The sequence below is a fragment of the Phascolarctos cinereus genome, unplaced genomic scaffold (genome assembly GCF_003287225.1).
Source record: "Phascolarctos cinereus isolate Bilbo 61053 unplaced genomic scaffold, phaCin_HiC Scaffold_9;HRSCAF=440, whole genome shotgun sequence".
Classification (NCBI taxonomy): Eukaryota; Metazoa; Chordata; class Mammalia; order Diprotodontia; family Phascolarctidae; genus Phascolarctos; species Phascolarctos cinereus.
Window position 1 is genome coordinate 212,566,603 of NW_027556402.1, and position 27,565 is coordinate 212,594,167.

Below are 27,565 nucleotides of genomic sequence, written 5' to 3' on the forward strand. Positions count from 1 at the left end.
CTTTTTTTATACAAACTTCATAATTAGGAACAGGGAAAGAAAGGGAACTATAAGTCAAGGACACTGGTGGGTTTTTCAAAAATTAATTTTTATTGTTACATTCCAAAGAGGATGTAGAAAGTAAAGAGCCAGTTATCTAATAACTGTTACAGCTCTCAAAGTGTGGAGTCCAGGACCTTAGTTACAGTTTAGAGACATACATATCAAAGCCCACCAGCCACCTTTTAGGATGACTGGAAATGCTGAAGAATGTATGTAAGCCACCAATTCAGATAGGCTTAACATTAGAGATGGGTTTCTTTATCACATGGTTTCCACATCTTGAGGCTTATCCCTAAGGCCATGAGAAGAGGTTAAGAAGGACCACATACACCAACACCATTTGTTCAGTCACTGAGAAACCTAGCAAAGCGCCATTCCAAACCAGAAGGCTCTGCATGAGACTGGAGAGTTTTATCTACATCACAGTACCGAAGTTAATCTGCATTTCTGTCAGTAATATTTCACAGTCGATGTACTAAGTGTTGCCAAGAGCCAATCATCTGCTTAGGACACTATCAGTGCTAAAAATCAACTGAGCAAGTCAGCATTTCCAGCAGAAGCTGACTCCACTGAAAATGAGGCCAAGCACAAAAATACAATAGGAAACATCTATTTACAAAAGTCCATGGAATAAAGTGTCTTGTGAAAGTTGTGTTTCCCTCCCCCTAAACACGAAGAGTGTGAAAGTTGTCTTGAAAAATATGTTAGAATTACGGTAAGGAAGAATGCAGAAAGAAATGAATGTTTGCCAGAGAGAAAGAATCTCAAGATAATTCATAGGTAGATTTAGCTTCATTAGAAAAAGCCAGAAAGAACTGTTTGTGGCTTTTTGGCTTCTGAGACATGTGCTTTTAACATTTTCCAGTTAATACTTTTTATTTTTTAAATTAAAAAAAGCTTTTTTTCTGCTTCCAGTTTTGAACTATCCAACAAGTTTGGTGAAATCTCTCAGCAGTGGTTTAAAAAATCAGGAAGACATGAGCAGTTTTTCCCGCAGCCCACTTCCTTCCTCCCTTCCAGTCACCTTGGCACTGGGTTCCTGATTAACTGAGGACCACATGCCGGTCAAACACAGATTTCCTCTGCTCTTGTACTTGAAGCTTCCAACGCTGCTGCGCATATTCCACTTTGTTGAGCACGTTAGCCCGGCTGCGGGATCGGGCTAGTACATCGTGGGCATTTGCAAAGGGTTGGTGATCCTACAAGTCCAGGAATGAAAAAGAGGGAAAAGGAGGAATCAGCCAGTGGTGGAAACATATGAATGAAGGGAACCGAATGCTATACACACTCATAGATCCAGGCAGGCCATGAGACTCTCAATCAACACTGTGTCTGTCCTACAAAGAGTTTTAACATCACCACATATGAACCTGTATAGAACTCACAAGTAAGAATCAAGGGTCCCCATACTGTTTTCACACCAGAAGGAGAAGGTCAGTTATGGTAGCAGGTGACTGGTGAAGAATAGGAGCTCTGGGAGGTCCCGTTTCCCAGGGTAACAGCAGAAAGAATTCTCTCAAGAAAAGAGGTTAAGACATTCACGTATTGATGCCCGTGCTCGCATCAGCATCATCCTCATCTTGCTGCTGTAGAAACTAAGGAATAGAGAAATGCAGTGGCTTGTCTGTTATTATACAGCGGTTCTGTGATAAAGGTAGGGCCTTAACCCACATCTCAACCTCTTCAGACTTGGTCAAGTGGAAGCCAGGAATTGTATTTGCCCAGGGAAATAATTTGGCATGCCTTATCTGTGTTTATTCTTTATTTTTCCACCAGGTGAACTAGTTCTATAACAGCAAAATCTTAAAGCCCTTCCTACTTCAGAAGTTGGCCATCTTTACAACAGAAGTCTTCAATTTCAAAAGGAATGCAGGACAGGGATTTGCCTCAATTTTTACCAAGAGTGTCACCTGATTAATTTATATTCCCTGCAGAACAGACTGAGATATTGCCAAACACCCAGTTGCATTCGTGATGATTGAGGGCTGAGGTGCTACACAAGGTTTCTAGGTGGAAAAGCCAAAGTAAACCAACACAACAGGGTGTTTATAGTCATTACACTGGAAATAACTGTTAAATGCTCTAAAAATAAAACATAAACACAGCTGCCAATGACAAAAGCCTTCACTAGCCATTGACTGCTTTGTGTTTGGCCATTCCCGGATCCCTTTCTCAAGAGCTCAGCCCTGACATAAAATCCAATCACAAGTCATGCCTCTCCCTGAACCAATCTTTAGACATCAGACAAAAAAGACAATTATTCTTCTAAGTTTATTTGAAAAATCCCAAGTATTATTACACATATCCTGACTATGAGTGGTGTGCAAAAAATTATACAACAAAGTATATATGATGCCTGAACTTGTTTTAATAACATGGCATGTTCTTTTAAAATGTCAAAAACAGGGAGCAGCTAGGTGACATAGTGGATACAGCACTGGCCTTGGAGTCAGGAGGATCTGAGTTCAAATGCGGCCTCAGACACAAACACCATGAGTACTAGCTGTGTGACTCTGGGCAAGTCACTTAACCCCAACTGCCTCACCAAAAAAAAAAGTCAAAAACATCAGAGAATTTTCTTTTCTTTTCTTTTTTTTTGGTGAGGCAATTGGGGTTAAGTGACTTGCCCAGGGTCACACAGCTAGTAAGTGTTATGTGTCTGAGGCTGGATGTGAACTCAGGTACTCCTGACTTCAGGGTCGGTGCTCTATCCACTGCGCCACCTACCTGCCCCCATCAGAGCATTTTCAACAACAGCTCCTTCCCCATGGCCCCGGGAAAGCCCTCATAAATCTTCCTTCACTATATGCATATTTTCATATAATGCTGCCTCACTGTAGAAAATATCATTGTTAATACACTGTAATCAAACCCCACTGTATAACTGTGAAATAAAGCCCTATGGAAATGAAGGGACAGCAGATAATGTTGGATGTGGAGTTAGGAAGGTCTAGGTTCAAATCCTGCTTCAGGCACCTACTAGCTGTGTGACCCTGGGCAAATCACTTCACCTCAGTCTACTTCAGTTTCCTATTAAATGATGATAATAGCACCCATTTCACTGGGAGAATAAAATGAGCTAATCTATGTAAAGTGTTTTACAAAGCTTAAAGCACTACATAAATGTTGGTGATGATAATGATGATAACAACTACAATGACATTCCTCCTATGAAACTAACAACTCCCTCTAGCACCATCACCCTAACAATTTGTTTTCACAGAAACAATTATACCTTCTCTCTTTAAAAGTTATATTCTCTCCCTGCCCCTGTCCTCCAAAAGAATGTAAGCTCTCTGCAGGCTTTGTATTCCCAGTATGTAGGACACAGGAACTTAATAAATGAACTGAACTATGATTTAATTCATTCTCTAAGACAGCATTGTATAATGAAAAAAATACAAGGCACACTTCCTGGCTCTGACACAGACCAGCTGGGTGACCCTGGGTACTGGGGACCTTGCTGAGCGGCAGTTTCCTCATTCATAAAATACATGTACTCCCTACCCCAGAGAGGAGTAAGGAAAGTGCCTTGCAAAGCCCTTCATAAATGGGAGTTATCTTCCTTGTTCATATAATGTGCAGAGCTTTCTGGTAGGTGCTAGGGAATACAACAATAAGTAGAACACAGCACTGGTTCCTGTCCTCTTAAGGTCCCAAAGAGTCTAATTAGCCCCATCTTACAGAGCGTGTTAAAGTCCAGACACTAAAACTTGGGCCCCCCTGCTTTCCACCAGTGTCATCTCTATCCCAAACACAACAACTGTGTTCATGGATAAATGGATACTCAAAGGTCACAGCAATAATCTGAAGAAAAAACTCTGTATATAAAATACTATTACTTGGGCTTGTTTAAATATAAATACAGGTAGGAGGAAGGGGCATATGCACGCTATCAGAGGCAGAGGACCTCTCAGCTTCTATCCCAAACAACTTATCAAGATAAGGGAAAATTTTCTAAAGGAACAAATTCTACAGAACAAAACAAACTAGGTAATCCTTTTAGCCTTTCTCCAACTACCAGAACAAGACTGAACTGGTTGCTTAAAGCCATAGATGCCTGTGGAACACAAACAGAAATTCACTCTTCTTATAAGCCTGTTCCTTTTATACCTGATAAAATTACAATAAATACAAAACATGCTTTAACGTAATGCTTTGGTAATACTGATGATGTGTCATGGTTATATGATACAGTAAACAGACTAACCGCCTGCTCAGAGCTTCCCAACCTTCAGTGTCAGACTTATACCCTGCTCTGATATTGCTAATTTTTTAAAAAAAGGTTTGGATGGAAATCCGAGTTTGAGTCAATTAAATATTTTTAAATTAAGACTTTTAAAACAAGGTACACATACATACATAGAAATGCTGAGTTTTAGAACTAAGGCTGTTTTAAAAAGTCTCATAGCCATAGTCTCCACACAAATCCTACTCTTCTGGTTTATCAAGTACAGAAGTAGCTCAGGGATCTTGGGAGCCAGGCCAACAGAAGCAGTGCAGCTTCTATCAAGCTGGAAAGGCTTCGAAACGCACTCCACGCCAGGGAACACACTCTATGCCTGCTGACTACAAGCTTACCTAGCTTCAGAGAGGTTGGTCAATACAAAGTAACCAACTAAGTGATTTTTTTCTTTTTAGAAAGGCAATTAAGAATATAGAACTTCTAGTATTTCTTAACTTCTAGAAGCAGAGATGCTAAGGCAGGAGGTAACTATCAGCCTGCAATTCAGATTCTTGCAAAAAGCCTAACACAAGGGAGATGAGCCCCTATCTTGACATGTTCAAGTGTTAACAACGGACATTCATGGTGGGTTTGAAATCAAAAGGCAGACTCCAGAGCTCTAATGCAACATGGAGTCATGATCCTCAATCACAAAGATGCCCTTCTTCAGAAAACAATCTCTTTACGGCATAACAGACGGCTTCACAAAAACATCTTGGTGCCTTCTGAAAGAGCAGGCGATGCTAAGTGGAAGGGCTGGAGTTGGGGGTGGGGGGCAGGCAAGGAAGAAGAGGAAAGAAGCACCTCGGGTATCTTTCCTTTTTAAAAACATTTTTATTGTTGGTATTTCTCCCCCAATTATCAAGCATTTCTTTTCATCCCTCCTACCTCCTCTCCCCACTTGGAAAAAAAGGGAATGAAACATAAAAGCCTTGTAATAAATGAGTATAGTCAAGCAAAACAACTTCTCATATTAGCCATGTTCAAAAACGTCCCTAATTTGGCGTGTTAGCCCACCAACTCGCTGTCAGACATCTTTTTCAATAGAAATGAGAAGAATGATGAATGCGCCCTTGGCTCAGCTGACAAGAAAGGGGGCAGAGATCTGCAACCTGTTCATCTGTCTTAAAAGCAGCAAAAACAGATAATCTCACACCCAGATACCTCCTTGGACAGAACAACTTTCTCAGGAAAAAACATGACAGCCGAAGCTTTAGACACAATGTACAAATTAAGCCCCCAGTCCTTAGCATAGTTCCTAAGCCATAATAAGTGTTTAACAAATGCTTCATGATTATCTTGGTCCTAACATGTTATACTGCATTAATCATATTACATAAATATATTTGTTTTCAATCATTTGGCAGCAAATATCAAGCAGAACATGGAAAATTCAGTGAGACTATTAACTTACCCCAACATCATCATCACTCTGTATCAATTGGGAGTGTCCAAAGAGACGCCTCTTCAAGATAGGCTCAACAAATGTAAGGTATACCATGTACAGAAGAAGCAGGCCCAGAATAGACAGATAAATTATAATTGTAATCTGAAGGTAAACAGAAAATATATCACATCTCTGAGAAACCAAAAAACACTTTTATATATCAACAAAGTCAGTGAAAATGTGGCTGTGAAGATCCATGTACCAACCCTATCAGTAACACTGGGATCTAATCAATCTTGAGAAGGTCCTCTAACTCAACAAAATTCTAAAGTAAGAAACAAAATTCTTCACAAAGTATCAACTGAAGGGAAAGAAGAGAAGAAACCATTTCCTCCATGCACAGCAACTGTTTCTCAAGGACTCCAAACATCACACACACCCCTACTGTTCATTCCAGTTGCCAATGAAATAACTCTTTTTTTTTTAAACCTACACACAAACATCACTGGTTTCATGTCTCAAAGTTAAAGGTCAATATTATTAGGTCTTATACAAAATGAAACTCTCCCAATTTTAATAGTTAGTGCAGCCTGGAAAAGATGCAGTTGGGTACAATGAAAAACAGTACTGGATATGGAAGTGGGAAACACGGACTTACGTCAGAGCTATAACATGTACCGGTGCTCAGGGATCCTGGGCAAGCCACATAGCTTCAGAGGCTCAGTCAAACAATATATGCAGGACTGATCTTATGACTGCTGTGGGGACTGCATGCATTAATCTATAAAACACTAGATAAATATGAGTTGCCACTCTCATAATGATATGGAAAAATCCAGATACAAGAGAATTCTGGGAGCCTTGAGCCACATTCTCCCAGTGTGAATTGGTTTCTATAGAGTACAATGGATTGCTGTGTAAGTTGAGTCAGTGGGAACTCTGCATCCCATCCAATGGGGAAGGTTTCCTAAGGCAGCTCTCGGTAGAAGATGGCAACCCAGGACCACACATGTTGCCTCTGCCTGGGGAGGGACTTCAACTATCCTAGTGGGGTAAGGGGTTATTTCTGTATTTCACTCTTCCAGGATCTGTGATTTCTCCTTCTATCAACACAGATAGCCAACCTTCTAGGAGATGATTTTGAAGAGTTGCTGTGGCCACAAACTTGATCACTCTTTGGCCAAATTAGTAAGTTAGCAAGGCTGGTCCATGGAAAACAAAATACAGTCTGTCACTGGTCTCTCTCTTTAGACTTTCCAGCTTAATAGGCCTACCACAGCTTATGCTATTTGTGAAGCCTTCAAGAATCAAGGTAACCTCCATATCATTCTGAAGCAACAATGCAGGGCTTTTATGGAGAAAGGCACTATACTAAACACTGACAGGCATTAAGTAATATAGGTAAACAACAGAGGACAGAGGGCTAGGCAAAACACCCAGTAGTGAATTTGGGTGAGAGTGACTCTAGGAGTGACTCTAGGTCACCAGAGAGAAGACCTTATAGTTTAAAAAAGTAAGGAAAATAAAACCTTAAGATCTAGCAAAGGTGGTCAAACTAGAGAGAGCTCCTTAGTAAACCTATCAGCATAAAATATGTATCTAAACCCAGAAAAAACTAAGTCAAATGTTTTAGTTTTGGTTATATTATTCGGCTTTGAGGGAGGGAAGAAAGAAAGGAAGGGAATTTAATTACAGTTCATAGAATTCATGGCCATATAAAAGAACTGAAATGACATACATCAGCTTTCTGAAATGTGCTAATTATACACTTTCTCCACAAGAAATTAATGGTACCTCACACATTCTTGTAACATTAGCTAATTAATCCACAAAGTATCTCCTAAGGTGCACAGGTAGCAGGCTAGTCTCAATTTAGTTGCTAAGGGAATGGTGAGAGCTAAGTGACTAGTCAGATGTTAGGTATGGAAGTTAAAATTCCCAAGTTTCTGTTTTAGGCAGAAACCAAGAGGCCCTAACATTAATAACAATACCTAATGCTGGTACTGTATCTTACAATTTTCAACATGCTTTTACTGACATCGCACTTGATTCTTAAAATAGCCTTGTGATGTAGGAAAAGGCACAGTTATCATTTCCCTATTACAGTGAGGACGCTGAGGGCCCAGAGGAGATGGGACCTGCCCTCGGTCATGCAGCTGAGAAGGAGCAGAGCCAGGACTGGAGCCCAGAGTCTCTGGCTTTACTCCACAACCATTGCCTGTTATCAGACTGCTCTTAGGAAGCCTCTCTGTTGCTTTTCCGAACAGTAGAAACGGAAACTTACTTTGATTGTGACAGAACTTCTTTCTTCATATTTGCACTCACAACGAAGGCAGTAGGCTTCCACATCAGGTCCCGGGACTGGCATGGGTTGTACAACATGCAGGCAATTACTGAAAAAAGAAATTAAGAAAATTAAAATGATGTTTAAAATTGGTTTAACTAGCTATGTTATTCAGAAGCAAAACTCTATCTGAAATTCAAAATAAAGAAAAAGCCCTAATCAGAGAAGTTCTATGAATACATCATAGAATCCTAGAAATCTCAGGGGTCATTAAATCCAATTCCCCCTTCAATAAGGATACCAATAAGGTAAGACAAAAATAATCTCTTCTCCAAGAAGAGTTCAGAGCTATCACTGCAGTAAAATTAACAATTCATTACACAGGAGGGATAGAGCTGAATTAAGTTGTCCTTTACCAGGTACTAACGCATCTTACAAAGCCCAAGTGTGAACAGCTAATCACAGAAACTCAGGGCTGGAAGGGATGGACCTTAGAGGTCATTTAGCTCAATTACTGCCTGTTGTACGAATGAGTATTGACTCTTATAAGAACTGTTAAGTCATTATCAGCACCGTCATATTTGGGCTCAGTTATCTTTAAAAAGTTTCTTTTTTTGCTCTTGTTTGGTTTTGCTTTAGCTTTACATCCCACACAGCCATTTGCTGGGGTAATCTCGCCATCTGCCTGCTGCTGTTACTCACTGGATGCCTCCATGTGGCACCTGAGTCCTGGACCTCAATACCTGGCCCCAGTTCCTGGGTAAGTCAGTCCACTCGTCTTTGGAACTCCCATTCTAGAGCACTATCCAACTAACTGACCCACTTAGCCCACTGATTCTGGCCTCAGCCACTGAGCAGGCCACGCTTCAGCTTCCTCTCTCATCCAGCCACCTCCCCAGAATAGAGCTCCCTTCCATGGTTACTCTTCCTCTACATGTGCTATCTTTCCCTTTTAGAATGTAAGCTTCTTGAGCTTAGCACAGTGCCACGTGTGACTTGAGAGGCACTAAATTTGTTTTATTCATTCAGTCAGCCAATGAATATGCTTTAAAGTGATCCACAGGAAATGCTTCCAAGAGCATTGATTGTGTTCTCTTCTAAAAGATGCCTAAATCATCAAAATCTGCTTCTCAAATAGAATGCCTTCTGATATTGTTAACCCTCCTAGGTGTCTGGAGAATCAACATGGAAAAAAAAAAGCCTATCAAAGAATATCTTCTTAGGGAGGAGATAATTCTAGGAAATATCTGAATAATTTCTCTCCTTCAGCTACAATTTATTAAGTGTCCCAAAGGTGGACTGGGGGTGGCTGTGCTGCACAGTCAGCAGAGTCTGTCTCTGGCACCTCCCACTTATTTCTGGGACCTTCTCTCTTATGTTCACATGCTGACCTCACCCCAGCTGCCCAGAATTTTCCATCCTCCCTCTCTCTCATAACAAAAGACCTGGATTTGAGTCCTGGCACCAAAATTAACTAGCTACAGAACCCTGGGGAGGTCACTTCAGGTTTCTGAGTCTCAATTTCTTCAACTGGAAAATGGCAGCAGTAATGGTTATACTACTAGTTGTTGTGATAAAAGAAGAGAAACGCTGAAAACACTACAGAAATGTGCTTAATACTCCTCATTGTAACTATAACACTTTATATTGTTTAGCACTGTACAGTTTGTATCCATTTTGGCCTCCTAACCATTCAGGAGGAATTCTTCCTACATTAAGGATGAAGACCGGAGATAGCAACCCTTTTCCAAACTCATAAGGCTGACAAATGGCAGAGCAACTCCTCTCAGCCCCATTCAATAAGGATTTAAGTAAGTGCCTACTACACATCTGACTGCCCTAGAGGAGGCAGATAAAAAGACGGAAGACGTTCCCTTAAGAAGCTTCCAGCCAACTAAGGAACAGGGAAGGAGAGACAGAGAGAGAGAGAGAGAGAGAGAGAGAGAGAGAGAGAGAGAGAGAGAGAGAGAGAGAGAGAGAGAGAGGCTATAACAGCCAACACAATTTATCTTTACTTTACATTTCTTTTTAGAGGGAGCATGGTATGAAAGTAAAAACACTACTCCTGGAAGTCTAAAGAGCCTGGACTCAAATCTCCGCTTGGATACTTGCTAGTTGTGGTTTTGGGTGAATCGATAAACGGTTTAAATCTCAGCTCTCCTCCGCAAAATAGGGATAAAAATACTTGCATTACCGACCTCAAAACACTACAGAAATGGTGAATACTATCACAAGCCAATTCTCACATTAAAGGACAATCACTCCAGTCCTACAAAAACTTCTGTTACTGACAAAGCTTGCAGTTTTAAGCTTCACCTCCTCCCCACTCTACCTAAGAGAATGCATAGTATCTTTCAACAAAGAATATCGGGAAGATACAGAATCTTTCAGTAGCATTTTGAATAGAAGCAGGCTAGGGAGGAGATGTATTTGGCAAGCTAGTAAGTGTCAAGTGTTTGGTCTGAGGCCGGATTCGATGCTAAGGTATTTCTAAGACTTACCTTTGCTCTATTTACTTTGCACAACATTAAAGTTCAAATATGATATAATAATTTAGACACCATGACAAGTGATATGAATTACATCACACAAAGTTGAAGAGAGAATCTGTCTGTCTTGTAGGAGCTGTTTCTCTAACAAGTGACATACCAGGAAGTACAGAGGATAATTCTATTCAATAGACATTGATAGGAAGAACCCTGTACTAACTCTTTTCCCCCCCAATCAGGAAAAGCAATGGCTCTCCTATTCAGTGTCTTTGCTTGTGGCCTTAGGAACCACAGTCACTCTCCCCAAAGTGTGAGATGAGTATGCCTCCTGAAAAAGAAATGGAGGGCAGCAATACAAAGGCACTGAAAACCCAGCAGAAGGTCAGAGGGGCTGAGTGGTGATTGGCACTCAGTAAGTGTTTGACTTCTTGATAGCAGGAGACAGGGCCATGCATGGCCTTAGTGGCATTTCTAGAACAGAACTTGGCTTTGCTCTCAACTAGGCCCAAGAACACCTTACAGACATAAACAACCATGCCACCTAGTGTTAGGAGGAGGAAGACACTGGCTTTGAGACAACTAGACACAAAACAGAATTTACACAACTTTACTGAAACAAATATTTACTATTTCACAAAGAACATAAAGGATGAATAAATCTAATAACAAAACATGAAACCCAGGAAACAACAAGCAAATGTCATCCTCAGGGTGACCTAACTTTGATAGCTACAGCACAGTTGACAAGAAACAGTCTGACCACTGAAGGACTTCTGTCCCGACACTCTCATCCCACATTGCCCTGTGGAGCCAAACTACATGAACTCTTGGCCACAAGCTGGTGAATACAGATGCTACACTGAAGAGCCCAGCAGGAGGAAGCAGCCTGACATAGTAAAAAGAGCACAGAACTCGGAGGCAGGAGACCAGAGTTCAAATCCTGCCTCAGACCCTATGTGAACATGGGCCAGTCACTTCAAGCCCTCAGTCTCAGTTTCTTCATCTGTAAAACAGAATGAATAGCACTTGCAATGCCTACCCGAAAGCACTACTGTGAAGTAAATACTTGCTTTGCAGATCTTCAATGCTACATAAAGGTATGGCATGCCTCGGATCTTCTCATTTACTACAGCACAGCATACACGTAGATGTATATCTTAAGTAGAACTCACGGTCTGTCAATGCCTCAGTTACAAAGCCCATAGAGAGAAGTAGTCTATGTAACAGAAAGAACACCAGACTTGGGAGTCAGAAAGCCTGCGCTGTGACTTTGGAAAGGTCACTTTATTTACCCTTCAGGGCCTCCACGTCCTGATTTGTAAAATGAGAAGGTTGGACTAGATCAGGGATTTTTAACCTTTTTTGCACCACAGACTCTTCTGGCAGCCTGGTGAAACCCATCATCCTCCTCTTGGAATAAACTTTTAAATGCATACAAGAGGATTTAGATGGATTACAAAAGAAACTATACTAAGATATAGTTGTCAAAATATTTTTTTAAATGAATTCATGGCCCCTAGGTTAAGAACTCCTTGAGTAGGTGATCTCCAAGGTCCCTAATTCTATGACATGATCATATTTGATCCTCACAACTCTGAGGCAGGTAACAAAAGTACGATCACTGTTTTCCAGATGAAAAAGCTGAGATTCCAATCCAGTTCTTCTGACCACATTCCCAACGCCCTTTGTATTACCCACTGTCACCTTTCTTCTTCTCTCAAAGTCTCGGAACACCTTGGTCATCCACACCTTGCCTAATTTTCTGAAGCCAGTTGTTTACAATCAGGGTCAAGGAAGCCTATCAGCCCATAGCAAGGTCAAAGAGACAAAAAAACCCTTTTCAGTGGATTACTGTCAAATCTCCTGATTCTCTCCAATGGCATCCCTCACCAGGGCTGAACAATGTTCAAAATCTATCTGAACCTGAAAGCAAAGGTAACCAGGGAAAGGACATGGGTCAAACACTGGAAGGCTAAGTTCATTTGTCATTCAAATAATAGGTACTGACTTGGACTTCATGTCTGAATAAACTAATTGTAAGCGCCCATTATATCCTGAATAATTTATCAGCACACATTAAAAATTGATTTTGGCTTTCTTTTAAATTGCAAAGTTACTGTATGACATAAAGCCTAAATAATTGTAGCCAAGTCATTCTGTATTATGGAGCAATTAAAAATGGAACAAGAAAGAACACAAGAAGCTTTACAAAAGTCTACTTAGAAAACATCTGACAGAGCTAAACGCTTATTTTGGAGATACAAAGAACAGCTAGATATTACAGAATTCAAAATAGCTAACAGACTTAAAAGAAAAGAAACAAGAATTTATTAAGCATGCACTACGTACCATGCACTGTCCTAAGCACTTTACAAATATCTCATTTCCTCTGGAAGGTAGGTGCCATTATGATCCTCATTTTACAGTTGAGGAAACTGACGCAGAGATGAAAGTTAAATGATTTGCCCAGGGTCACACAACTAGACAGGATCTGAGGCTGGATCTGAACACAGGTATCCCTGTCTCCAAGCCCTATCCATTCTGTCTGTTTCATTCAATTGAAAGGGTTTCTGGTGCCCAAACTATACATTTATAGAAGACCCAGAGAATCTTAGAATGACAGAACTAAAAGAGACCAAAGAGATATAACTATAACTCAATCTCCCTTATTTTAAAGATGAAGAAACTAGAGCTTAGAGAGGTTTCATGACCTGCTTAAGGGCTCCAGCTGGTCGGTAATAGAGCTCCATGCAGAACACAGGCCCACATTTTTGATCATGCCACACTACCACCACACTAACAGAAAGATTAAAACTTTGCTTCCAAATCTCCCATACTTTTCCCTGTTGTTTCTTTAGTTCCAAAATCAAATGAATGTTAGTGATATGGTTTTATATATATATAGTTATATAGATACATAGTTATATCTATCCATAAGAGGTCAGAATTTCCCCAGGTACTTCTGTTTCCTGAAATTCTCTTAGTGACTAAAAACAAAAATTTTAAAAATCACAATTCAAACACCAGGCCTAAAGGGATGATTGACTAGAAAGAGAAAAACTCACATCACTCTGCATAAAGAGCCAGACAACCAGTTTTAATTCATTACATGACAGGGTGAGGCTCAAGGTGGGTTTTTATACAATCACTAATACTTAGTAATGAATAGCAGATCAGAACCTACTAAGTAGTAGAGAACCCTAAACCAGGACAAGAAGAGCTGCTTAGCTAACTGTGGGAGGCAAGGAAAGAAGGTTTTATATCTCCACTGAGAAGTGTATAGAGCAAAAGAACTGGAGTTGCGGCCAAAAATATCATACCCAGCAAAGTTAAGCATAATCCTGAATGAAAAACAAGAGGACATTCAATGAATTGCCAGACTTTCAGGATTTTGTTGCAAAAAACCCTGAACTAAATAGGAAATTTGACATATAAGATCCAAGAGAAATATAAGGTACACATCAAAGACTAATTACAAGGGACTTAATAAGGACAGACTGCTTCCTTTTTAAGAGGAAATGTAAAATGTATGTCTAAGATTGTTATTAGTAATTGGGTAGTTCAAAAGAAAGATTGGGGCAGACCTGAGTACGATGTGATTCTAAGAAGTAAAACTGTTTAAGAAAAGGTAAAAGGAGTAATTTTCTCATACAAATGAGATTCGAGAAGAAGAAATGACACAATGGAATTAGTTGGAGGAGGAGGGCTAGTAGTTCTGGCTCTCATTAGGGATGGGTTAAAGACAATACATAGATAGACAAATATAGATAATACATATATATACGTATACATTACATATATATACACACACATATATATCTACACATACATACATCTAGAAGAGTATAAAAGTCTTCCAAATTCAGAAAGAAATAAAAGACTAAGGGGATAGGAAGAGGAGAGAAAAGGGAGGGATTTTTAGAGGAAACCCTACTCACATCAGATCTGGGTTAAAGAGAGAACAACATATACATTTAGAAGGGCATAAAAGTCTTCTAAATTTATAAAGAAATAAGAGGTGAAGGAATAGGATGGGGGGAGGTATAGAAGAATGTCTAGATTAATGGGAATGGGATAAAAAGGGAATAACATATATTTGGAAAGCTATAACAATCTTCTAAATTCAGATAGAAACAAGAGGGTAAGGGGAAAGGGTGGGGGAGAGGATAAGGGAGAGATGGGGGGGTAGGTTAAGTAAGAGGAGGGCAAGGTAGTGAACAGAAATAAAATAGAGTCAGGAGGGACAGAAAATAAGAGATACACACAAACACAAAATAAAGATCAAGAATAGAATTTATTAGGAAAAAAAGCAGGGGTAGTAATCACGACCTCAGACAAAGTTAAAGCTAAAATAGATTTAATCAAAAGAGAAAAACAGAGAAACTACACTATATGTCAGCCACATTAATCGATATTGTTTTAGACTATTTTAAATAACCAGACAGTATAAGGTTGGAATACTGCTGTGGTGTAGGAAATGAGTTGGTTGACTTAGATGCACATGAATGTGTATGTCTATATGAGTATGATTATAAATATCTAAGTATATGTATGTGTATATATACACACATATACATATGTATATATAATATGTATATCTGTGCTTAATTTTAGCCTCCCTGGGGAAGAAAAGGGGGGGGGGGGAGAACAAAGTAAAAAGTGCACAGCAGAGAACAAAAGAAAATTTATAAGGAAGCAAAGAAAAGATGAACAGCTCTGAACGCAATGTACAGTATTTATTATATAGGCTTTCTTGAAATGGAAATTTATTGCTATACATTTTGAATCCTCTCTTATGTTCTGCTGTGCACATGACAATGCTTTTTTTCTCCTTTCTTATTTTGTATTTAAGTTTAAAATTAATTTTTTACAAAAGAGAAGTGTACAGAAGATGATTATAGGCATTTTGGAGGCCTCACTCAAGCAGAGCACCCCACTTCTTGGGTAAATTCAATTTGGCTACACTAAAAACAAAGGAGGGGAGAAAGAGGGAAGGAAAAAAGGGAGGAAGGAAGGATGGAAAAAACAAACAAACACTGGATTAAGAATGAGAAGCTCTTGATTCTGGCTGTAGTTCCATGAAGTATGTGACTACGGGCAGGTTATTACTGTCTCAGAGTCTTAGAAATGGTGGTAAGATTACTTGTATGGCCTAGATTACCAGTATGTTGAAAGGACTAAGTGAGAATGTATGTAAGGCATACATAAAGCACTCTACACAAGCTTACATTATCACATTTACTTCCAACAGGCATTGCCAGATCCAATCAGCATTTTACTGTGACTATTTTCTAGGGGAGATAAGATTAAATTATTGCTAAAGAAGAAAAAATTCTACTTACACTAGTAATTCTAAGGCAGTAAAAACCATCTTGGAAAGAGATTTCACAGTTAGCTCAACACTCACCAATCTTTCTGAGTTATGTTCTTGTTATAAATGTATCCAGAATGTTCTTTATAAGGAGGACAAATACATTTACACCGGACATCCTCAAAATTCTGCAACCAAAACAGGTAATTAGGACAGAGCATTATGCACCAAAATGCTTCTATATAATACATTAACATGCATCATACTTAAGAGGACACATTTTGCAAAGTACCTACTGCTGAATGAACTCAAGAAGTATTCCAAAATCTTAAAACTCTAAGAATGAGGTTTTTTTAAGTACAATTATTTTCTAGTGAGCTTAATTTGAGTTGTCACCTAAAAGCATTACACAAAAGATACTTTTCTCTTTTTACAATAATACAACTGCTATTACAAAACATCTGGCATCTAGAAATCTTTAACCACTTTTATGGATCACATTATAGCCAATTTATTGTGAATTCCTTGTTTCATCAAGGTCAGCAGACAGCCTAATAAAACTATGTTGGTGAATAAGGATGACATACACAGGCAGGAAGGAAATAATATAGATAAAAATCCTATATGCCCGAGGGATCAGACTTCTCCCCAGCATACCCACATTTGGTGTAAGGACAAGGATATGGGACGCAGAGCCTGGAGGTCAGAGAAACTCTCTTAGGATTAGGGTCAAAATTCTGGAAAAAAAAAAAAAGATGATCAAGAAGCAAACTACAGTTGATTAGGAGACTGGAAAGGCAATCTTCAAATATCTTCAATGCTGTCGTGTGGAAGAGGAATTATTCTGCTTAGCTCAAGAAGGCACAGCAAGGGTAGAAGATTATAAGCTCCATATAATGAAAGCCTTCCTCACAATTAGAGCTGTCCAACCATAGAATGGGCTGCCTCAAGAAGTACATAATCTGAGGATGGAGAGGGCATTGACAGACGGAAAGAGGAACACCAGAAAATGAAAAAAGGAGAGCATTGTACAACTTGGGATAACCACATATTCAACCACAGAAGGAGGAGGAGAAAATTTTAGGGTGAGAGCACTGGAGAGGTCAGAATGTCTTAGACTGGAGGTTGGGGAGGGAGGAGGCCCTGAGATGTGAAAAACAGGGAATGGAGGTCATTCTTCCAGGAATCCAAAGGGGCATAACAAAAGACAGCGTGGTATTGTAGAAAAAACCCTAAAATCAATTTCGATCAACTCCCTCTCTAGCACTCTGCAACCCAGCCAAACTGGTTTCTCTCTTCCTCACACAATATACCAATATCCTGGTACCTTTGCACCTGCCATCCCTATGGTGGGAATGGACTCCCTCCTCACCTCCACTTCCCAGAATCCCTCTGTTCCTTGAAGATACAGTTCAAGTACCACTTTCTCCATGAAGCCTTATCCTGATCCCTTCAATTGCTAATTCCTCCCTTCCTAAACTACCTTGTATTTGTTCTTTGCATTTATTCTCTATATGCTTACACAGGATGTCCCCAGAACCTTAAGGCAATTTTAAGCTACTAAAATGCACAACTGCAATAAGACTTTTGGAACATCCTGTATATTTGCTTGCTGTTTGCTCCATTTGAATATAAGTTCCTTGGGAAGAGAGATCATTTCGTTCTTTGTTTTTGTATCCCCAGCACACAGAGCCTGGCACATAACTGGCACTTAAAAAATGCTCACTGATTGGTTGTAGAAGACTTGCTTTCAAGTCCCTGTTCTAACATGCCTTTCCTTGATTTTTCCTCTCCCTCACCCTCATTCCCTATAAAGAATCCTTTTCCATGACCCATAGATTTTACCTCCATCCACCTTACACCTTACAGCCACTATCCTGGTTTTGGCCACGACTTCACCTCTCACCTGAGCTAAAAGAAGTGTGATCACCTCATTCTCTCACTCAAGAATCTTCAGTAACTTTCTATTTCCTCCAGGTTTAAATATAAACACCTCATTATTTGTGCTTCCTGCTTTCTCTCACAGTACCTTCCTTTCATACACATATGAATGTATGAACTGGAGTTTGGAGGTGAGGGAGATTCTCTTAGTACTGGAGGTAAAACCAAAATGGCTAACAGTGAACTAATAAGTAACAAGATAAGTAAGATAATAAGAAAGCATCTAGCAACCCCTGATAACTCAAATCACCTGGCCTAGGTGAACAACGACTAAGACTCCTAAGCTGAGAGAAGTTATTACAATAGTGGAAAAGGGCAAATATTGGTCCAGTTTTCAAAAAAGGGAATAAAATAAAGTCTACAAAGTGCAGGCCAGATAGAAATTCCTGGAAAATTTTTAGAATGGATCATTAACATCAAGGTAAGTGCATATCTGTCAAAGGGTTGGTGATTACAAAGAGCCCTGGGGTGGCTTCATCAGAGACAGGTCATCCCACATTAACTTCATTCCCTTTTTCAAAACAATCAGGTTTCTAAGCCAGTAGATCAGAAGAATGCTACAGTTAGAGTTTACCTAGATTTTTACAAAGCATTTAATAAAGTGTCTTTTACCCTTCTTGTGGAAAAGATGGTGAGAAGGAGAATAGAAGGATTTTTGGAATTGGAAGAATGGCTGGACTCCAAGAACAGATGTTAATGGTTCACTGTCTCTTTAGCAGGAGGTCTCTGTGCTTGGCCTTGAGCTAACATTTTTATCAATGATTCAAGTAAAGGCACAAATGGAATGCTCATCAATTTGCAGATTACATAAAATTGGGAGAATGGATGACAGCATCCAAAAAGATCTTGACAGGTTAGAGCATTAGGTTGAATCTAATATGATGACATTCATTACAAACAAATGTAAAATTTCTCACTCAGATTAAAAAAATCATTCTCACAAGTACAACATTAAGGGAGATGTGGAAAGACAACAGTTTATCAAAAAAAGATGGGGGAGGGGTTCAGTTTAGTGGACTCTAAGTTCAAAACTAGTAAGCAGTCAAAAATGCTTCCAGAAAGGCAGAGCTTCCAGAAAGTAATAGGTCTTGTATACTCCACCCCAGTCAGATCACCTTGTTCAGTTCTGGGCACCAGAATTTAAGAGGGGCACTAATAGGCTGGAACTTTTCAAAGGAGAGCAACCAGGTTGGTAAAGAACCATAAATCCATGTAATATTGGGAGAGGCTGAAGGAACTGAGAATGTGAAGCATGGAGAATACCCCAGGGGGACATGGGTATTAAGTATCAGAAGGCCTGTGACGTGGAAGAGAGATGATGTTTGTTCTGTCTGGTCCCAGAAGGCGGAACCAAGAACATGAGGTAGGTTCTAGGGAGGTGAATTTAGGTTTGACACTTGGAGAAGTTTCCTAACAAATGGAGCTGTCCAAAGGTAGAAATGGGCTGCCTAGGAGGAGGTGGGTTCCCACTTTTTTTGGTTTTGGGGCAGAAGATGGATGACTTCTTGCTGGGTACATTAGAGCAGCGACTAGGCTACATGGCTAAGATCTCTTACAGTTCTAAAATTCTGTGATTCTATAAAACCTTCCTATCACAACTAAGGAGTTTTGGTGGGAAGGGGAAAGAGAAGAGAGGAAGGGTGGGGGGAGTGTTTTGAGGAAGACTGAGGATAGGGAGTGGGCCTGATATTAAAAACAAACATTATTTAGAGCAGGAGGTCTAGGGATCCTGCCAGAGTTTATACCTTATGATGTGGAGATCTCTCAGAGCTTGGGATGCGGGGAAGGAAAGTTCCTATTAGGATTTTGTCTGGGAAAGGGCTTATAAGGATCAGGGGTTTGGTAAGAGGAGTCTAAAAGGTATGTACATCTGGGGCCTCCTATCAGAGCTCAGGGTATGGAGAGAGGCCCCTTTCAGGGACAAGGTTTTAAGGTATGAGGAGGGTCTAATCAGGATCAAATTCTAAGGTGTGTGAGGAATCCCAATTGTCAGGCCTAGGTATTTCGGGGGAAGTTCCTCCCATCAGCATTAGGTATTTTGGACCAGTCTGAAGGGGTCTCAACTTCCCCAAATTTAAGTGTGTAAGGTTGGGAGGAGGGGGGTTGGGTCTATCAGTCATCTCATCAGGACCAGGATTTTTTTTATGGAGGGAGAGACGGGAATCATTCAATGAGGACCAGGAATTCTAAGAGACTTACCGTCAATGTTGTCTGGTTTTCTTTTTTTATTATCAGAATAATAGGTATCCAAGGTAGGGCCCTATTAAAGACTTAGTGTTTTCTGGAATCAAATTAAGGAAGAGGTTTGAGGAGCTTGAACTAGAATTGGAGGTTTTAGGGAGGGCTCCCTGACAGGATTGTGTTTAGATGTGGGGAAGGAATCCAGTCAGAGTCTACAGAGAGAGGAGTTCAGTGTTTAAAAGGTCTCATTAGGGCCAATGGGGGTAGGGGTGGGGGGAACTGAAGGAGGGTGTTGGTGTTGTGCTTCTGTAACAGCCAAAGGGCTGTTGGAGGGGTTGCTGTTCTCCTGTGCAAGAAGAAAGTTCCATCAGGACCCAATATTTTTCATGTCAGGAGGGGAGGGTGTGGATGCAGGGAAAGTTTTGCCAGAGATTAAAGCTATTAAAAGCTATTATTTTGGGTGGGTGATCCTGTAAAGATGGCTCCTGAACAAAGTGAAGATATGGGGGCCCTTTGTCATGGCCAGAGTTTTTTATTGGGGGGGGCAGCTATCAAGACTAAGAAATACAAGGGGTAGCTAGGTGGCGCAGTGGATAGAGCTCCAGCCTTGAAGTCAAGAGGACCTGAGTTCAAATCCAACCTCAGACACTTGACGCTTACCAGTTGTGTGACCCTGGGCAAGTCACTTAATCCAGATTACCTCACCAAAAAGCAAAAAAAAAAAAAAAAAGACCAAGAATTACAGAAGACTCCCTATCAGGGCCTGATAATGGCAGGGAGAAGATTGTCAGGGTCTATCTATACACGCACAAATATATACATACATATATAGACATATACATACATACACACACATATATATTCACACCCCTCCCCCCTGTGGGGGGACAAGAGGAGAAATCTGTCAGGAGTAGGCTCCTGTCAGGCCCCAGTGTTTGGGAGGGTAAGGTCCCTCTCAGGACCTGGTATTTGGGTAGGGTTATCAGGATCACATGTTTCAGAGGTTTCAGGACTAGGGATTACAAAATGATCCAGTCAGACCAAGTCACTGTGAAAGGGGGTTCTGTCCAGCTGTAAGAGGGAAAGTGAGTGCGGGAGTGAAAGCCTCCTGTTAGGTCTGAGACCTTAAATGACTCCTGTAGGAAACATGGATTTTGGATTCCCATAAGGTGTCACACCAGGATAAAGGAGTACAGGAGACTTCCTGCCACAATATAATATAGGGGGAAGTTCTTTTATCAAGACCTGGTGTTTAGGAAGTTTCTGTCAGGGCCAAAATGTTTAGGAGAGGGCTCTTGTCAGGTCCCAGTGTTTTTAGGAAAAAGATTCCTGTAAAGACCTGAATGCTTGGGAAAGTAGGAATCTTGTCTGAAGTTTCGAGGTACAACTTTCTGTGAGGCCTAGAGATTAGAGGGGTTTACTATGAGGTTGGGGGCAAGTGGAGGAGCCATAAGGAAAATGTTGCCAGGGCTTAAGTGTTGGATGGGATGGCAGAAATACCAGGACCTGGTATTTGGAGCAATGCTTTACCAGGACTAGAGGTTACAGGGGAAAGTCTCTTGTCAGGACTAGATATTACAGGGAGTCTCTGTAAGGCCCAGTGTTGGCCAGGTGGTAGGGCTACTCCAGGACCTGGGATGGCATAGTGGGAAGCTGAGGAATCTGGCATTTGAAGGTGGGAGTGGGTGGGATAGAACACTAGCAGAACTAAGGATTACAGGAATTCTTTAAGGGCCAGGAAGTGTTAAGGGACTCGGTATTTAAAGGAGACTGTTTTGTCGAGATCACAGGTTGCTGTTTGTTTGTTGGGTGTGGGGGTGAAGTTTCTTTTTAGGACTAGGGATTATAGTTTTGGGTCAAAGGAAGGGATGTTTCAGAATATGTTAAGGGAAGGGCTCTTATCAGGATCAGTGATTTTCAGAGAGCTCCAACAAGTCTAGGGAGTACAGGACTTCTATTGGAGTTAGGGGGTGGACCCTATCAGGATCTGGTATTTGTGGTCAGCGCTGGGGGGGGGGGAGCCCTCTGTCAGGACTAAGGATTTCTGGGGCTCCTGTCTGTTTAGAATTGTGGGAATGGGGAGGGGATACCTGTCAGTGGCGGGAATGGGGAAGAGGGCTCCTTGTTAGGTTTGAAAATAGGATGGGTGTCCTATTGAGGACCTGGCTTGTTTTCTGGAGGGCAGGGAAGGTGGGAGGGAATCCAGGACCAAAGGTTTCAGAGCTGGCTCTTATCAGGACCTGGCATGGGGTGGGGATGGGCTGAAGGGGTCTGGGACATGTCTTGTAAGGACCAGCGGCTTCAGGAATAGAATGGAGAGAGCGCTAGCACAGTGCCTGTCACATAGCAAGCTTGATAAAACACTTGCTGACTGATCAAACGGGATCGGCTACAAGGAACACTGAAGTTACACTAGCGTGATCCTGAGTAACTATACTAACAATAACAACAATAAAACGATAATGATAATAAACAGCTAGCATTTCTACATCGTTTCAAGGTTTACAAACGTTCTAAAATATCTCATTTGATCCCATTTTACAGAGGAGGCAAGTGGAGGAAAAGAGAAGTTAAGTGACTCGCTCAGAGTCCTGCAGCTAGTAACATTCAAGCAACCAACATTTACTAAGAGCCCACTGTGTGCCAAGGACTGTGCTGCTGCCCTCAAGGAGCTTAAAATCTAACGAGGGAGCCAACAAGCAAACAAAAAGGACAGGATAAGCAGGAGATAATTAACAGAAGGATTCAGGCTTCCAAGTAGTAGGAAGTGCGGAGGCAGGATTCGAACTCGGCTCCAAATCCAGCTGTTTATCCACAACCCCAGGTCACTTAACCCCTCTCTGCCTCAGTCTCCTCCTCGGTGCAAAACTTGAAAGGATGCTCCGAGGATCACCACTGCTTGCCTCTGAACGGGCGGTTCCGAACCCCCATCAGGTCCTTGTCAGGCACCCCCGCCCAGCGGCCTGGTAAGACCCCTCCCTCACAGAGGTGTCCGGGGGGCCAGGCCCGGGGGGCGGGGCCGTCCCTCCTCTTTCCCCCCGCCCAGGGCGGCCCCGCCGGCCGCTCACCTTGGCCGCGTTCGCCAGCTGCACCAGCAGCAGCCCGGTGAGCGCCAGGAAGGACAGGCCAAACACGAAGCAGAGCCGCAGGAAGCCGCTCCACACCGTCGTCCCAGACGCCACGGCCGCCGCCATCTCGGCCCGGTCCGGCTCGGCCTCGGCGCCGCTCCGCTTCCGTTCCCGGCGCTTCCGCCTCGCCCGCCGCGTCACGGGACTCGCCGAGTCCGCCGGGGAAGGCCTTCCCCCCGGAAACGGCTGCCGCGCGCCAAGGGGCCGGCGAAAAGCAGTTCCGCCCTCCTTCTCCTTCCCCCCGGCGCCGGGGAGCCTGCTTCTCGAATCCATCACCTCTCTGCGTGTCTGCGTGCTTCCTCCCCTGGGATGATGCTTGGTTGTTGCATTGAAATAATAATAGCTGGCATTCACTTAGTGATTTACAACTTACAAATAATAACTCATTTTATCTTCCCAACAATCCTGGGAGGCGGGAGTTTTTGTTGTCTCCATTTTACAGAGGAGAAAACTGAAGCAGAGGTCAGAGGAGACTACATTTGAACTCAGGTCTAGCTGCACCACCTAGCTGCCTCTAACCACCTTGATCAGAGTTCTTCAATCTTTCCAAGTTGTTTGTCTTCACGATATTATTATTGTATAAAATGGCCTCCTGGCTTTACTTACTTATTTCACTGTGTGTAACTTTAAACAAGTTTTTCTTTTTTTTTTTTTAAAAAAAAGGGCAATCAGGGTTAAGTGACTTGCCCAGGATCACACAGCTAGTATCATGTGTCTGAGGTCACATTTGAACTCAGGTCCTCCTGACTCCAGGGCCACTGCACCACCTAGCCGCCCCACTTTATACAAGTCTTATACATGCTCTATCAAACCCCACTGAATAGTATTTTATTTCTTCCAATTACACATATAGTTTTCAACATTCACTTTTAAAAATATATATTTATTTATTTTTAGTTTTCAACAATCACTTCCAAAAGCTTTTGAGTTTTAAATTTTTCTCTCCCTCCCTCCCCCCTTCCCTCCCCAAGACAGTGCACCATCTGATATAGGCTCTACATATACATTCCTATTAAACATGTTTTCACGTTAGTCATATTGTAAGGAAGAATTCGAACCAATAGAAGGAACCACAAAAAAGAGGAAACAAAACACAACAGAAGAAAAAAATAGCAAATAGTATGCTTCGATCTGCATTCAAACTCCATAGTTCTTTCTTTGGTTATGGATAGCATTTTCCATCACGAGACCTCTGGAGATGTCTTAGATCTCTGTATTGCTGAGAAGGGCTAAGTCTATCAACCTTAGTCATCTCACAAGTGGCTGTTACTATGTACAATGTTCTCCTGGTTCTGCTCACTTCACTCAGCATCAGTCCATACAAGTCTTTCCAGGTTTTTCTAAAGTCCACTTGCTCATCATTTCTCTTTCTTTCTCTTTTTTTTGGTGAGGCAATCAGGGTTAAGTGACTTGCCCAGGGTCACACAGCTAGTGAGTATCATGTGTCTGAGGCTGGATTTGAACACAGGTCCTCCTGACTCCAGGACCGGTGCCATCTGGCTGCCCCCACTTGCTCATCATTTCTTACAGCACAATAGTATTCCATCACAATCATATACCACAACTTGTTTAGCCATTCCTCAATTGATGGTGTGACAGATGATCTCTCAGAAGTGAAGCCTCCTCAAAGGATCATTAGTTCTTGTTAATGGTCCTGGTGCTGTTGCTTTTGAGTGGTGCCTGTGTACCAACACTAAGTGAAGACCCCTGAGAATGCAAGACCCCCTCCCCTAGCCTTCTCCCTCTCTCTTCGATAGTGTTAGCAGAAATCCTTGAGACACGGGAGCATCCTGTTGTGTGCTACAGTTACCCAAAAATAACACTCGGAGATTTTCTAGGTACAAAGTGAAAGATTTATTACGTTCTCGCGAGACGCGGGCGTCTACTTCGTCCAGCAGTCTGAGCAAAGTGAGGCGAGGCACAAAGGTCAGAACAAAGGTTATATAGTCCTAACGCAGAGACACCCACCCACCACTGGCTGTAAATTCCCATTGGACAGGAATTTCAGCCTTACAATCTAAAACGCGAAAATCTACCCCAGAAACAAGGAATCTCATTATAATACTACCAATCCTAGCTATTTTATCCTGATTTAGCATTAGCCATTACCTAATACTAATGTAACAGTACAGATCATGTGTTTTTTTAGGAACTTGAAACTTGGGCCTATTCAGGCTAGGAACCAACCTTGAGTTTGTAACAGTCTACAAAACTGTTACACTCAGTCGGTCTGAGAGATGTCACACTGTTTACATTGTCTCACTCACTGTCTATCTCGTCCTGTAGCTAGTTGTATGACCTTGGGTAAAAGACTGCTGAAACTGTGAGGCCCTGAAAAGGGGAACGTGCTAACATAATTTCTATACCTCTTTGTTCTCTCTGTTGCTGGGGTAGTTTTTACACGAAAAGATTTTATACCTGAGGTTCAGTCAATGAGCCCACGGGAAAGGGGTTAGGGTGGGCTGCTACATTGGGGTCTATGTAGTCTTGCCTCAAACAAAGAGCACTCAGAACTCTCGGGGCGGCTGAGGCAGCATGGGGGTGCACTTTCTCGAGAAAGTCAATGAAGAGATCTCTGCTTTTGCAAACTTTTGTCAAGACTGTTTTTTTAACTGAGTGAAACAATGTAAATAATGTGAGATCACTCAGTGGACTGAGTGTAGCAATTTCTTAGACTGTTACAAACTCAAGGCTGGTTACCCTAGCCTGAATAGGCCTAAGTTTCAGGTTCCTAGTTACATCAGCATTAGGTAATGGCTAATTACTGAAAAGGGTAAAATAGCTAGGATTGGTAGTATTATAATGAGATTCCTTGTTTCTGGGGTAGATTTTTGCATTTTAGATCATAAGGCTGAAATTCCTGTTCAATGGGAATTCAAAGCCAGTGGTGGGTGGGTATCTCTGTGTTAGGGCTATGTAACCTTTGTCCTGGCCTTTGTGCCTTGCCTCGCTTCATTCTGCAGACAGAGCAGACGCCTGCTTCTCATGAGAACATAATACATCTTTCACTTTATACCTAGAAAGTCTTTGAGTATTATTTTTGGGTATCTGTAGCACACAATGGGCATCCCCTCAATTTCCAATTCTTTGGCACCACAAAAAGAGCTGCTACAAATATTTTTGTACATATGGGTTCTTTATCCTTGTTTATGATTTCTTTGGTATATGAACCTAGTAGTGGTATTGCTGGATCAAAGGGTACGTACAGTTTTATAGTGTTTTGGGTTTTCGGGGGGGAACCTTCAGACTTGAGGCCACACGTGGCCCTCTGGGTCCTCAAGTGTGGCCCTTTGACTGAATTCAAACTTCATAGAAGTTCCCCACCCCTGGATAGTTCTAAACTGCTCTCCAGAATGGTTGGATTAGTTCACAACTCCACCAACATTAGTGTTCCAATTTTCCCACATCTTTTCCAACATTTCTCATTTTCCTTTTTTGCCATATTAGCCAATCTGATAGGTGTGACATGGTGGTACCTCAGAGGTGTTTTAATTTGCATTTCCCTAATCAATATTGATTTAGAACATTTTTTCATATGACTATAGATAGCTTTAATTTCTTCATCTGAACACTGACTGTTTATATCCTTTGACCTTTTGTCAATTGGGGAATGATGTGTAATCATATAAATTTGACTCAGTTCTCTATATATTTTAGAAATGAGTCCTTTATCAGAGACACTGTTGTGTCTGTAAAAATTGTTTCCCAGCATTGCTTGCCTTTTCAAGGAATGGGAAGGAGAGGGAGAGAATTTGGAACTCAAAATTTTACAAAATGAATGCTAAAAATTATTTTTACATATAATTGGGAAAATAAAACATAAAAACTATTTTTAATAATTTTTATAAGTTTATACAAATCTTCCCATCTCTTTCATAATTTCTTACGGCTCAATAGTATTCCATTATATCAATATACCATGATTTGTTCTGCCATTCTTTGAGTGATGTACACTCCCCTAGTTTCCTATTCTTTGCCACCACAGAAAGAGATTTTTGTGTGTGTGTGTGTGTGTGTGTGTGTGTGTGTGTGTGTGTGTGTGTGTGTATTTGAAATATGGATCCTTTTCCTCTTTGATCTCTGGGATATGCTCGGTTGAAGAGCATGCCACAGTCAACATGTAACTTTCTTTTTTACTATTCAACTTTATTTTCAGTTCCAAATTCTTTCTTTCTTTCTACCTACCCCCTCTCCCACACACTGAGAGGGTAAGAAAACAAAACCCAGTACAAATGACCCATAACTTTTGAGGCAATAGGGGTGAAGCACCTTGCCCAGAGTCACACAGCTAGTAAGTGTCTGAAGTCAAATTTGAACTCAGGTCCTCCTAACTACCACGCCAGTGTTCTATCCACTATACCACCTAACTGTCCCTGACCTATAACTTTCAAAGCTGTCCTGCTTGTCCGTGATCCCTTCTCACCTTCTATCGCTTCTCTTCTCATTTAAGTTAGTGGAAAAAGAGATCTCCAAGTCACGTTGGCAAGAACCTGGGTTACCTCTTTGTACTCCCAATGGATATCAAAGTGCCTGTCACATAATAGGCCCTTAATAAATGTTTATTGATTGACTGGACT

General features: G+C 41.3%; 1 protein-coding gene across 2 annotated transcripts; it reads right to left on the reverse strand.

The window, feature by feature from the left end:
• Positions 1-69: 69 nt before the first annotated feature.
• On the reverse strand, positions 70-23,178 carry TMEM9B (TMEM9 domain family member B). 2 transcript variants are annotated; one of them, XM_021001904.1, is made up of 5 exons: positions 22,929-23,178; positions 15,835-15,926; positions 7,939-8,047; positions 5,682-5,816; positions 70-1,241 (listed from the first exon to the last, which is right to left on the reverse strand). In XM_021001904.1, the coding sequence occupies exons 1-5, from the start codon at positions 23,052-23,054 to the stop codon at positions 1,086-1,088; spliced, it is 618 nt and encodes a 205-aa protein (XP_020857563.1). In that variant the 5' UTR covers positions 23,055-23,178; the 3' UTR covers positions 70-1,085. The 2 variants fall into 2 exon arrangements, with proteins under 2 accessions (XP_020857563.1, XP_020857565.1); XM_021001906.2 differs by lacking the exon at positions 15,835-15,926 and having other exon boundaries at positions 22,929-23,013.
• Positions 23,179-27,565: the final 4,387 nt, after the last annotated feature.

What these genes read in the sequence shown, in the direction of transcription:
- TMEM9B (XM_021001904.1), bottom strand. Translation starts at nt 23,054, where the DNA reads ATGGCGGCGGCCGTGGCGTCTGGGACGACGGTGTGGAGCGGCTTCCTG. An exon ending in AGCTGGCGAACGCGGCCAAG is followed by an intron (nt 15,927 to 22,928) that starts GTGAGCGGCCGG and finishes TTTTGGTTGCAG; the next exon opens with AATTTTGAGGATGTCCGGTG. An exon ending in AACATAACTCAGAAAGATTG is followed by an intron (nt 8,048 to 15,834) that starts GTGAGTGTTGAG and finishes TTCTTTTTTCAG; the next exon opens with TAATTGCCTGCATGTTGTAC.